The 13,869-nt window shown below is 43.9% G+C and overlaps 2 protein-coding genes across 8 annotated transcripts in view; one reads left to right on the top strand and one right to left on the bottom strand.

Annotated features, from left to right (window-relative positions):
- DOCK8 (dedicator of cytokinesis 8) overlaps positions 1 to 1,628 on the bottom strand; it is a 93,658-nt gene extending 92,030 nt beyond the window's left edge. For both annotated transcript variants that reach the window (XM_086770997.1, XM_086770998.1), the window contains exon 1: positions 1,525 to 1,628. In XM_086770997.1, coding sequence (XP_086627123.1) covers positions 1,525 to 1,577 — 53 coding nt within the window. In that variant the 5' untranslated portion in view covers positions 1,578 to 1,628. The remainder of the gene's footprint in view (positions 1 to 1,524) is intronic.
- Positions 1,629 to 10,970: 9,342 nt separating this feature from the next.
- The window catches only part of LOC104480395 (zinc-regulated GTPase metalloprotein activator 1A), a 29,594-nt gene continuing 26,695 nt past the window's right edge, over positions 10,971 to 13,869 (top strand). For all 6 annotated transcript variants that reach the window (XR_015261476.1, XM_086771002.1, XM_086771003.1 and 3 more), the window contains exons 1-3: positions 10,971 to 11,176; positions 12,245 to 12,331; positions 13,229 to 13,325. Coding sequence is in view for 5 of the 6 variants with exons in the window: in XM_086771002.1 (XP_086627128.1) it covers positions 11,065 to 11,176; positions 12,245 to 12,331; positions 13,229 to 13,325 (296 nt within the window). In the remaining variant the exon portion in view is untranslated. The remainder of the gene's footprint in view (positions 11,177 to 12,244; positions 12,332 to 13,228; positions 13,326 to 13,869) is intronic.

Below are 13,869 nucleotides of genomic sequence, written 5' to 3'. Positions count from 1 at the left end.
AATAAACATGCAGATTGTTAAATTGGAATCATATTCAGAACAACATGAATAACACGTGAACATTTCATTTGCTCCAAAAAAATACTGAATATTTCACTATTGAATCAAAATAAATAAAAAAATTCCAGCAATTGTTTACTTTAACACCAATTCTTACTAGCAAAACTTGTGTGAGCCTTTATGAAATGAAGCCAGATTGCTATGATTCCACTAACTTTGTAAAGCTTTAGTCATACAGATGAACAGTGACCATCATGCAGCTGGGAAAAGCTGCCAGAAGGCTGACCCTAAAAATAGGAAGGAAGAAAATAACCCAAACTCTCTAAATATCAGCCAGTTACGCTCTTTATTCAAGTAAGTCTCCAAATGATCAGGAATCGTGGCAGAATCCTGTGATGAAGTGCTTATCTGATGGCTTCTCAATATGACGTCTCACTCTTGTGAATATTCCACCCTAAATTTTAAAATGAATTCCCAAAGGGTACAGAAAGGTACACCGATGCGTTTTCTACCATGGGAAAGGCACATCACGGAGCTAATTTTATCTTCTGCGACTGCAAACCCCATGTCTTCCAATAAACTGCTGAGGAGGTGGAGTTTCTCTGCATACTTTTCCCTCTGGCACAGAGACCTATCCTCAGTTTATATTACCATTATGCTATTTGCTCTTTTATGTGTCAGCAAACTCAGTTACCTTGTGCTTACATCAACACCCTGGAAACACAGTTTTTGTCTCAGATGACAAGACTCTTGAAAAGGAGGCCTGTGTTTTCCTTTAGCCTAACAATATGAAAATAATTGTCTTGGTTTCTTGCTGCCACCACAGAGCACAGACCAGCTGAGAGTCAGCACTTCCCTGGGAAAAGACACCAAAGTCCACCAGGCAGCAAGCTCAGGCGCAAGAGTATGGTGTTCCAGCAGCTGCACTCTTAATTTATTTGGTTTAGGGAGGGAAGGGGCGAGATAGATTTATTTTCAATCATCAGGAGGAATTTTTTTCTTTTCATAGGTGAACAGGCAAAAAGAAAAAACGATCCCAGGGATGTATATCACTGCAGTGCTGATGCCCTACATAAACCCCTCATTTCCCAGGAGCAGTAATTCAGCCGTCAGGTCGTTTCGCGGCTTTGTGCGGAGGGGGAACCCCAACCCTCCACCCCACCGCCAACGAGCAGCCCCCTCCCGCAGGCTCGGGGTTCGCTCGGACAGGACAGATGGGGAAGAAACTCCTGCGGCGAGACTGGACGTCGTTTCTCCCCCCTGCCAGAGGAGACCAACCCACGGCCGGCTTTGGCTGCCTACACCTCGTCGGAGCAAACTCGACGGCAGAAGCGGCCCCGGCCCGGGCGGGGGCGACGCGGGCGGCAGAGGTGCCCGCCCGGGGGCTGCCCCGCGGCGGCGGCCGGCGATCTGGGGCTGGCAGACGGCTCCACGCCCCGGGGGTCTCCCGGGGAGGAGGCGGCCCGCTGCCGCAGCCCCCCGCACTGATCTCGGTGGTTGCGGGGTACGAAGAAAGCCTCTTACCTGTTGATTTTCAGGGCGAACGCCCTCCTGTCTGCGGCGGGTAAGGTCGCCATGCGGGAGAGCAGCCGCGGGTGCCGGCTGCCGACGAGGACAGGCGCCGGCTGAACGCGCGAAGGGGCGGCTTTACTTTATTTATTTATTTTTCTTAATTACATGCTCCGGGCTAAAAACCCGACGGTCTTTTGACAGTTCTGGGTGGCAACTTCCGCCTTTCACCTTCCTCACCGAAATCGGCCGGAGTGGGAGGGATCTGCCCCGCTGCACAGCTGGCTTCTCACCCCCACCCCCACCCCCCACCCCCGCGCCTTCTGCTCCGGGGACCCTGCGCCGCTCCCCGACGGCTCCTACCGGGCACGGGGAGGGAGCAGGAATTTTCTCCCCGCCGTTTAACACGGGCGCATCCCGCCCCGCCTCTCAACCCTTTTTCTTTCGGAAACCGCGGTGCGGATATCAGACAGCCCAGCCCGGGAATCTAGCGCTGCTCTGCGGGGGCAGGCCAGGAGGCAGCGGACACCCCCGGCCGCCAGACCGGCCCCGCCGCCCTCGATCCCCCGCGAGGAGCCGGCGCCGCCGCCGGGCAGGGCCGGGCAGACTCAGGCACAGCGCCCGGGCGGCCAGGAAATGGTCGGGGTCCGTCCTGCCGCCCCGCGGGCACGGGGACGGAGCTGTTCGGGCAGGTAGACAGCAAGGTGTAAGACTAAAATCGATGACGCCTCTTTACTTGGGATGGTATTTGAGCAGTACGCACGTGCACCCAGTATGCGTGTTTCTCTTACCCCGAAAGTACTTGAGCCTGTAAGGAAAACTTGCACACACCAGCACCAGCTCAGCAGGCACAAAGCGGGCCCCACTGCTGTTCTCTTCACCTGCAGTTACAGCTCAACATTTTAAACATTTTTATGAAGTATCTTCTGGTGCTGTTACAAAGCGGTGTTTCCCGACTGGTATTTTTCTCTCAGCCTTGGTGCAGATTTCACTGCTTCTGCAGATCAGCAGAACTCGAGACTTCCTTTGAAAGGGGAAACAAGCGAAATAGCACTTCTACGGATGAATTCTGGAGTAGCAGAGGCAATTCAGTTTTAGGTTGTCCTGTTTTTATTAAATCCATGCCTTGGTGGCAACAACATGAGGATTCACCCATTGAAAGGCAGTCATAGCTTCTAGAGCAAAACAGCGTTATTTGAGGCAAGGAATGGAGGACTGTCAAATAGTGGAGGCCTAAAATGGTGCTACCAACAGTTACCTTTTACTCTGCAGGATTCACCATTCTTCAGAGCACCGTTAAGTATGGGTGGTGTCAAATATGAATGTTAACCCCCACAGCCTTTGAGGAGGACTGGCTATGTGCCCTTAGGGAACTGCAGAAAGGCAGAAGGGGTGAAAGATTTAACAAAAGGCAGAAGTAAATAAAAAGAGTTGAAAATTGAAACAAATGTAGATGTCTTTTGGGGGGGAAAACACAAGGATCTACAGCAGAACAAGCTCTCGGATACAAGTCTGAAAACTTCAGAGAGAAAATACGAACATCTACTATTAATAGAATGGTACTAACTAACAAACATTTGCTTTGGGAAGAATAAATTAGAGACTTTATGGCATGGAACTTACCCACCACACCCATCCTTTCTTTACATTGCCAAGATAAAGCTAAGGCCACTTACCTACGTGTCATTTGAAGTTAAATTAGTTACAAATCACTGATACGTAGCTGTGATCTGGCATGTGTGTTGGTGACAAGAAGACTCTTGAGTGTCAGAGATACTGGCTGTGGCAAGACACCACACCACCTTTCTTCTTGTCTGCACTTGCACATCTGTTGAAAGATGGTCACTGCCTCCACAGCTCTCTTCAGTGCACAAACTGGTTGCAGTTTTAATGGATGTGTTGCTGCTCCACAAGGAACACAAAGCGTGCAACCTGCCTTCTGACAGGCAGCTGTGATTGCATTGTCTCAGCAGTGGAAAGAACCAAGAAAAATGTAACCTTTAAAAATGTTAATAAACCTATGTAATTTAAATGGGCACATCCATTTTTGGGAGCCTAGTTTGAGACATCCAATGTTTTTATTTTTTTTCAATGGTATACAATTTTTTACCTACTGTACTTGGAGTTAAGGGCCCCAGCACTGTTGAAAGCTATGGATCCAAAATCCAGCTGAAATACCTATTTTAACATCTTGGCTGCTCTAATATACTTACTCTCTTTGCTCTTACAGGAAACTGGTGAACAGAGGAGCTGCTTCTCTCCTATTTCCTTTTCAGAATTTTAGCTTAGAGATTAATATAAACCGTAATTTCCTCAAGATGGCATGAAATAGCCATGAAATAAACACCAGTTTGACAATTTTCTATGCTGTCTAGACCACTGCAAGATGGGCAAGAAACACTTCTTATGTACTTTTTGCACGTGTTGAGGTGGGTTCTCTCAGTTCCATCTCATTCTATCTCCTGTATAAAAGAAGGGAAATTGGAAGAAAAACTATGATGCAGTTCTCCACTAGTACAGCAGGTCCTTGCTATCACATGAAATTGCTTTCTGGTACCTTAACTGTGCATTACAGATAACTTGTCACTAGGAGAGCTGCTTATCCACAGTAGGAAGTCAGATCTTTTCTGCTTCTCAAAATACTGCTTTGGAAAACCATAACCATCCTTTTAATTGTTTAATTTCAAAAGCTTCCATGAAGTGCTATGCCTGTGCTTCTAGCAGCTTACAAGATAAGGAGGAGAAATGTAAGCAATGAAAAAAAAAGCAGGTAGCTCTACGAACCAGTCTGCACATTGATGGTAGAGACAGTAAGACAGTTTTGGTATTAGGTAGGTTTCACATCCATCTTTCTGTTTATGGCAGGTCCCACAAAAGGAGTTGGATGTTCTTCCTTAGCTGAAATCTGTGGTTAATTGGGTTTGGGGTATCGTTTTTTTTTTTGTTCGTTTAAGAGAGGAAGATGTTTCTTCTTCTAGCTGTATCTCCAGTACTGCCAACTACTCAAGAAGAAACCACTACCTTATTTTTTTTATTGAAGTTATGCAAAAAGAGTCCAGGCTTCATCTTAACAGATCATCTGGCATGAAGTAGGACCTTCTCTGACTGCCAAATCTGGCCACACAAATCAAGCTAGCAGCAATGCAGCTAACATCGCAACCTGCACAAGTATACCCATTTATGAATGATACAACAATTTATTTTGCAGTTTCATACATTCTTGGGAAGTATGGACAAAAGCATTACTCAAAAATGTTTTGTCACATGCAGGAAAAAAATGCCTGAGGAGACACACGAAAGTAAGGTTTCCAAAACTGCTAGTATATTCAGCAGGTACAGAGCAAGCACTTAGATAATTTTAAGTGTTAATCTTTTTGGATGAACTGAATTACCAGCAGCCTACTTCAGCATATGAGCAGCAAAACTCATCAAATATTCCTTTTCATCTATTATGTCAGCAATTCCATTGCCTTTTGAAAGGGTGGAGGAAATGAAGGGGAAAAAAAAAAAAGAAGGAAAAAAAAAAAGGAATTACTGATAAAGAAAGTTTACATGGCTTTACCTCATTGAAGTACTACCAGATGAGATGTTGGTAAACTGATTTTTTAAAGCTATCTTGTCCAATTTAGTATTGTCAATAGTAGAATCATAGAATAGTTAAGATTGGAAGGGACCTTTAAAGGTCATCTAGTGCAAGCCCCCTGCAAGGAGCAGGGACATCTCCAACCAGATCAGGTTGCTCAGAGCCCCATCCAACCTGGCCTTGAATATTTCCAGGGATGGAGCTTCCACCACCTCTCTGGGCAACATGTTCCAGTGTTTCACCACCCTCATTGTAAAAAAAAAAATTTCCTTATATAAAGTCTGAATTTGCTTCCTTCTATTTTGAAACCATTACCCTTCGTCCTATCACAACAGGCCCTGCTAAAGAGTTTCTCCCCATCTTTCTTACAAGCCCCCTTGAGGTACTGGAAGGCTGCTGTAAGATCTCTCCAGAGCCTCCTCTTCTCCAGGCTGAACAGCCCCAACTCTCTCAGTCTGTTCCCATAGGAGAGGTGCTCCAGCCCTCTCATCATCTTTGTGGTCCTCCTCTGGACTGTCTTCAACAGGTCCACATCCTTCTTATACTGAGGGCTCCAGAGCTGGACGCAGTACTCCAGGTGGGGTCTCACCAGGGCAGAGTAGAGGTGCAGAGTCACCTCCCTCGACCTGCTGGCCACGCTTCTCTTGATGCAGCCCAGGATGTGGTTGGCCTTCTGGGCTGCAGGTGCACATTGATGGCTCATGTGAGCTTCACATCCACCAGTGCACCCAAGTCCTTCTCCTCAGGGCTGCTCTTGATCCATTCTCCACCCAGCCTGTATTTGTGCCTAGGATTGCACTGACCCATGCACAGGACCTTGCACTTGGCCTTGTGGAACTTCATGACGTTTGCACGGGCCCACCTCTCCAGCCTGTCAAGGTCTCTGTGGATGGCATCCCTTCCCTCCAGCGTATCGACTGCGCCACACAGCTTGGTGTTGTTAGTGATCTTGCTGAGGGTGCGCTCTATCCCATTGTCCATGTCACCGACAAAGATGTTAAACAGCACCAGTCCCAGTATCCAGCCCTGAAGTATGCCACTTGTCACTGGTCTCCACTTGGACATGGAGCCCTTGACTGCAACTCTTTGAGTGCGGCCATCCAGTCAGTTCCTTATCCACCAAGTGGTGTGTCCATCAAACCCATGTCTCTTCAGTTTAGAGACAAGAATGTCATGTGGGACAGTGTCAAATGCTTTGCACAAGTCCAGTACTGCTGGACGAGTTAGTACTGCTCCAGTTTATTGTTAAACATTGTTGTTTGAATTCCTGCAACAAACAAACCTACTATATACAATCTCATGAAATCTAACCACACCTTTAGAACAAATAGTAGAACAAGATCTTTCCAGTCAGGAGATTAAAAAAAATTATATAAAACCAAGTGCCAGTGAAGGGCAGCACAAAATCAAAAGTGAAGAAAACAATGCAAGTCAGAACAGACCATGGTCTTCCAAACCTAGCTTGCTTGGATGGCAGCAGCTGTTGGTGGATCTTGTACACGATACAGCAGAAAGCATGCTTACATTCACCATTTCCTCATCCCTGTGTTCCTGTTGCACACTAATGCATCCCAAATGGTGGTCCTAATCATCACTGCATCACTTCAGCCCTGGAATCAGTCATAAAGCCGTGCTTCCCTCTAATGCCTCTTGGGCTTCAAATGATCTCACCGCACTTGGTCTTCCTCCTGCAACTGACCTAGAGGTAATGGGTCTGCAGCCAGTTTGTTGCTGCACCTGGGCAGGGTGAGGAGCTGCAGGCCCAGCCACAAAGAGCAACTGAGTGGTGGTAACAGCAGCACAGGCTGGGTATGAGCGTCTGGGCAGAACGGTTACTGCTGCGTATTGTTTTGAAGGACTTGTTTGCAAACTGAGATTAGGAAAACACTGGAAGAGACAATAATCAGCATGTCTATAGGCCACCTATCAGGGATTTTTTTTTTTCTGTTCAGGTACACATTTCCAAAGATTTTTTTTCTTAAGAGTAAATTAGCAGTTACTTCTTCACTGGCAGTGGTATCCCTGCAAAGAATGCTATTGCATGGTAGAGTATTACAGCATCCCACCCATCATTAAAAACAACTTTGTATCCGAGGATGGTCACAGATGACAAATCCCTCCTGAGGCTTTTAAGTGTCACCTGCTTATTTGTAGAGGATGCTTGACTAGCAACTGAGTTAAGTCCATGGGAGTCTTCTCAAAGTCTTTCATAATGGTGGCAGAATACACCAGCGGTATGTAACCTCAGTAATGAATAACTGTTATCTGATTATCACATAAGAATATCTGGAGGTTCAAACCAACAGGAAAACTGTGATGATCCCAGTACCTGCCAGCAACACACAATGCCTGATTATGTCTGCTCATATTCCACCTTCCTACAATATCAACCCCTAGAAAGAGTAAAATGTAGCCAGTGCAACCAGACCCTCTCTCCTTACAGGAGGGTGACATGATGTCAAGTTCAGTGATCTCACTGGCATAGATCTTGACTGTATCCAACAAAATCAAAGTGATTTATTCAAGATTGTTTTAAACAAAAAATGCTATATGGAATATAGTAGGCTAAATCTCAGAAAAATAACTGTAATTTTCCATTACTCCTACTGATGCACTATATAGACTGACAATGAAATACTGAATCTTCCTTAAAAAAAACCCACTCATAGGTTTAAGTTTCATTTCTGTGTTGGTGAAACAGGAGAAAGGGAACTTAGATCACTTTGCAACCTTCTGTTTTTTTCATAAAACTCAAAAAACCCCCCCAACAAACACTATGTGAAAGCATATCTTCTTTTTCTATTTGTCTGTGCAAATTCGTCTGAAGAAACAAAAATGCTACTGGGCAGATCCTAAGCAGGGAGTTTCTCAAAGAGAAACGTTGCTTTCCTCACTTTAGCAGTAAACAGAACTTAAAGCAGAGACAATACTGATAAAATTTTCCCTTACCATCTTCTTACATACAATTAGGCAACTTGCTAGAGGATCTATGTTGATATGTAAATTCCTGACTGTTAGCCATAACTTTATTCTAATGTTCTCAGTTATCACTTAGTTTCACATTATAAAAGCATATTGAGCACATAAGTCATAAAAAGCAGCACTGTTAAAAGCAGGTGCACTAACTGAAGTAATGATGGTGTTTTTATAAGGAATATTTTCCTTATCTTACACGACATGTGAATAATCTGCATTCCTCAAAGAAAAATAAAGTCCAGTTGTCAGGAGAAGCTGTCGATCAAGTACAGATAAGAAAATAGAGAAATAATATAAAAATAGTTAAATACACATAACAGGCAAGAAAGAAGTGGATGTGCCCAGGGGAGTATGCAAATCATACTAAAAATATGCCTCTGCTTACCAGCTTGTATTTTGAGATATACATAAGCCTGCTCAGCAGCTACTGAGCTGACCATAAAAGTGAACTTAATTGCTGTTTCCGTATTGTTTTTCAGGTTCACTATAATTCAAAAACCTGGCATCGTTGTATGAATTTGCAGCAACTCCTTTCTCTGTGATGCTGAACTACACTGCACTCTACAGACTAGTAGTACCTTAAAGGAACCTCTTTCTCCCAACAGCCATGATGCTTTAAGATTGTCACATTCCAGTAATATTGAAATGCTAATTATTTCCTTTTCCTGTTGTTTCAATCAGATCATGCTGCCCTTGCTACTGTATCAGGAATCAGTAAGTTGCAATGCTCTTCAGGGCATCCTCTTCCTTATTTTCACGGGTCTTACAGTCTTCTTCCCCAATTCTCCTCAAAGAGTCTTAATCAGACTTAAAGAGTCTTAAACAGTTTTGTCCATCATTTAAAACAGTCTGAAGCAAACAGCTTTGCTTGCACTAAAATCTTCAGTATTTGGGAAGGGACTAGCTTATTTCAGTTGCAGCCACCTAAAGTAATGATTAAATGTGACTTCCTGGTCCCTATCGACACCTTACTGCTTTCTGATGTTGTATGATTCATCTACAAATATCTTGGAATAAAACATTCCAGCTGTGCCACCCAGATTTATGTTTGCTATGCTCATTTTAGATGCCACCACAATAAAATATGCAGGTTTTGCATTTATCTTTACAAAGTAGGCTTTATTACACAATTCAGCAGAAACACGAAGACAGTTAATACTTGCAGCAAAATTACAGTGTTTGAATATAAACTGTAAGGAAACCAAAAGAAAATTCAGAAACCACAGTCTTTATTTTAGGTAATTTTGTTAAAAAAAAAAAAAAAAAAGAGAGCAATGTCATGTGAACTGATGAAAAGCAGAACAGTTTAAAGAACCAGGACACTGGTTTCATCACCTTTCTCTTCCCCAATACCAAATGTCTCACTGACACGTAAATGAAATTTCAGAATTACAAGTAGTCTAATTTTTGAAAGGCAAGTTACAGCCTCTTATATACTGTGTAATGCTAAGTGACTAGTTCCCAACACCTATCTGATTTTTTCTTCCTTTACTGTACAGCTTTCTTGCAGTGAAAAATCTTAAAATTTTGCTTAATCAGTCTCTTAATAGCAGAACTACATAAAGCTGAAAAGTCTCAGGACAGCCCAAACCTACACTATTGGTCAGGGTTCTAACAACACAGCTTTGAAAAACTGATCACATTTTTCCTTTAAAACAGGATGTGTCATACAAGGAGTGACCTGTGTGGTTGAAACAAGAACACAAAAAGACACATTTACCATGTATTGGTCCTAAAACTTTACAAATCAACAGACTCCATAATTATACCGTATAATAAATGGATGAGATTTATTGCCTTCCACAGTTAAGGAAACAGAAACTCCACAGCTGATTCTTGTGAGCTACCCTTATTTACTGAAGACACCTAACCTTCCCACCTTGCTAAACTAAAAAGTTTCACTGCTGACATTCCACAGAGCTGGCAGAAGATTTATAGTGTAGGACAATGTGAGTTATTTTAACCACAACCAAAGCAAAAAAAACCCAACATTTCTCTCACAAATCAAGATTTTAATAGCATGCTTTTCAACTTGCTATCAACTTACACAATCATGGAGCTATAGGTATTTCTGTTGGAATAAATACAGCTGTATCTCCAAGGACAAGCTGAATTAATGGATTACATAAGTTATTTGACAGGTTTTTAGACCATTTACATGCTTGTTATCATCAGAATGACTAAAGTAAAAGCACACTATTTAGAGTGGGATATCATCAAATACCATCAGTATGAAAAGAACGCTTTGACCTACGCAAGATTCAGAGATGAATACAAAGTATATTTACTGCCATGTAAGCCAACAAATATGATGGAGGCCAGTATCAGTCTGTACTGAAACTGGTGCTACTGCAGCTTGTATTGAGGGCAGAGAATCACACCTGGGTTTTGAGGAACATGGATCTCTAAGTACACATCAGGCAGGTCTCTTCCTTACGCCTCCCCCACTACTGTTACATTTACACCTTCTGACGTGAAGAAATGGAAGATGTATTACCCGTCTGCTAAACCTATGGTCCACAGAAAGCTAGGGGGTTCGCAACACTGTTAAAATTAGCCACGGATAGGTCTCACGCACCCGGAGCGGCCTGCTCACGGTAGGCAGCGCAAAACAGAACAAGCGAACGCCCCCTTCCACCGCAACCGCCCGGCCCGCCCTCTGGCTGCGCCTGCGCGGCAGAGCCTGGCGGGAGGCCGCCCTGAGGGCCAAGGCGCAGGCGCCAAGGGGGAGGCGCTGCGGGCGCATGCTCATTGTGTGTCTGAGGGGCTGCTGCTCGGCTGGCTGGTGGCGTGGGCTGCGCCACGTGACGTGGGCTGCGCGGCGTCAGGCGGGCGCAGGTGAGTGGCGTATCCGGGCGGCGGGGGGGGCGGTTCGGGAGCGCGGGGATGCGGCTGAGGGGCGAGCGGCGCGCTCCCGGCTGGCCCTGCCTGCCCTGTGCCTCTGCCTCTTCCCCAGCCGGGGCCGGCTGCGCCGCGCCGCGGGGAGCCGCGCTCTCATGGAGGACGACGACTGCCCCGACCTGGTCCCAATAGACGCCGGCGGCGTGGGGGAGAGCGAGCCCAGCCCCAGCAGGAAGATTCCCGTCACCATCATCACGGGCTACTTAGGTGAGCAGCGGCCTGCCCCTCTTCCAGGCCCGCGGCCTGCCCGCGTCGGTTGATTGGGAAACCCCTGAGCGGGAGGCCGGGCTGCGGCGGGGCTCCGGGCTGCGGGGCGGCCCGCAGGCGGCCGGGCGGGCGGAGGGAGGGGTGCCCCGGCGGGCAGAGGGGTGTCCCGGCAGGCCTGACAGCAGACACCCGTGCCCGCGGGTTGCGTGAGTAAGAATTGCAGAACGATTCTGAAGAGCCATACAGGCTCCTGTTGCTGCTTTTACCGGCCTCTTTTTAGAGTCCCGTTTGTTCAGGTCGTGTTTGGCAAATTGCTTTTTGCGATTTGATGTCGGAATAGTGTAATGTTTGCCTCAGTTGCACTGCAGTCTTACAGATGTGAGGTTTGGCTTCCTTCTCTTAAACGAACACAGTTATTCGGAACTTCAAATGTACTTATATATGGTAAAGATCAGGTTAAATTTAGGGCCGGCCGCACTGTTGTAAAAGTCTCAGCTTTGTACTGCATCGTACTCTCTCAAAAAAACCCGAAGGGGAGGGAAGGAAGGTTCCTTTACCAAATTCCCCTGGGTGTGATCTGGTGCATGAGATGAAACTCCTTTTAATGTGGTATTACAGAGGTTGTGAACACCTTGCTTAATAATGCCTCATCTCATGGCACATAGTAGCACATCAGTGATTACTGATGACAAATGGGCTGGTCAGAAAAAGCATTGGGAGGGAGAAAAATTAATTGCTCCTTTTGTTAAGAGAAACATGACAATGAGTTTTCTAGGAAAAGACTGCCCAGCTGGTAAAGGACTTGTACATCTGTCAGCCACTAACACTAAGTGAATGGAAAACTATGGATCTTCTAAAGCTGAGATTTAATGTGCTGATAGTTCCATGGGGTCAAATATTTCTACAAATTCCTTTCTACAGTGTTAGAGTAGAATGCAGGATACAAGAAAGAAAACTCATGTTTCTGAAGAGATCTGATTTATCTGAAGTGTGTGCAACACTATTTGCTTTTTATTTGAAAATTTAAGCTTTTTTAACATTTTAATAGAAGTATGTTCTGTGTTCTAGGAGCTGGGAAAACAACTCTTCTAAATTATATATTGACGGAACAACATAATAAAAGAATAGCAGTTATTCTGAATGAGTTTGGAGAAGGTATGTAAACCTGCAGAAACATTTCTTTTTTTTTCTTTAAATGACAAATGCATAAAATTTCTGGAAATCAAGAACATTGTAGTTTTAAATCCATTTCTGACATTATTTACATACATCATAGTTTTCAGAAGGACAAAAATTATTTTGGATGGTGTTCATAAAGCAGTACTATGCATTAATCTGTTTTGTATATAATCCAATACTTCAGAGTCAGATGAATATATTACTTTGTTGCAAGTGTGGTACTTCCATTTTTCCTACTCAGTTTAAAGCACATGGAAATAAAACCAATGTGTTGGTAGATAATATTTTCTTTTCTTCCCTTTCCCCTCAGACACAGATCACAAATTATCCTGGACCAAGAAAATGGGGAGATGTGCTTGGTGTCTGTGATTCCTTTAACTCTTTGCTTTCCTTTAACAGCTATAACTTCATACCCACACCATAGTTGACATTGCTTACAGTTTGAACTGTGGTGTTTTTGGTTGTTTTTTTTTTTTTTTTTTTTTTTTAAATTTGCTTGTTTGTTTTCATCAACAAAGATGCACACCACTTTTCCGGTCATGGAGCCTGAAAGAAAATGTCTTGACAGAGCCTTTATATGATATGGAGGTAGAGGCTGACTTCCCTTTGTTTTAGCAAAGTTTCTGGCCAGTTACGTTGTACTTTCATTCTCTGGGTTTTGCTCTTTGTAGAGCCAACTTTACTGTGGCTTTTAAATTTCTCATTAAATGGAAAATACTGATTTCTGAAGAACATGTCAGAAACATGGTCTCAGGAGAAAGAAAATATGATCTAAGAGTAAAATGTATACCAACTTGAGTCTTTTATATCTCTTTTGTAGGCATTGTCATGAAAATTTGTAGATTAAAATTGTAGTATTACTTGTATTTCCAGGTAGTGCCTTGGAGAAATCGCTGGCAATCAGTCAAGGGGGAGAGCTCTATGAAGAATGGCTGGAGCTTAGAAATGGCTGCTTGTGCTGTTCAGTAAAGTAAGGAAGGACTGTTGTACATATTCTTACAGTGGGTTTTGGAAGAACTGAGAAAAGGAGAAGACATCCAGGATTTCATACCTAAATCTGATGGTAGTATTGATTGAGACTTCTTTGTCAGACAAAACAAGAATTTGAATTTGGGAGATAGAAATTTATTTCCTCGTGCTGTCTTGCTGGATTTGAACTTAGTATATTTCAGAAAAATAATCTAAATGCCAGCTTAAACACCATAGGGGTATTGTAGGGGAGGGAGCTCTTCCTCTTCTATTAGTGTTGTGGACTTTTATATAGAGAGCTAAAGATTCAGGAAGGCTGGAGCTAGGACTCAGGTTTCCTATTTTCCACATTAAATACTCACTCTGTGTTTGTTTCTCTGTATGTTGGTTAATAACTTGAATATTATATACCTCAGAAAGGGTGGAGGGAGAACCTTTTGGTGACCTAATGAAACACAATATTCCAAATTGTAAGCTGATAGTCATATTAAAAAGCAGGAATGTATTTGTTTCTTTTACATGTTTTTACTCTGATTGTTTGAATG

This window comes from Chlamydotis macqueenii, chromosome Z (assembly GCF_036417535.1).
Source record: "Chlamydotis macqueenii isolate bChlMac1 chromosome Z, bChlMac1.mat, whole genome shotgun sequence".
NCBI classification, from domain to species: Eukaryota; Metazoa; Chordata; class Aves; order Otidiformes; family Otididae; genus Chlamydotis; species Chlamydotis macqueenii.
The sequence above is the reverse complement of the archived record's forward strand: the minus strand, read 5'-3'. Positions and strand labels throughout refer to the sequence as shown.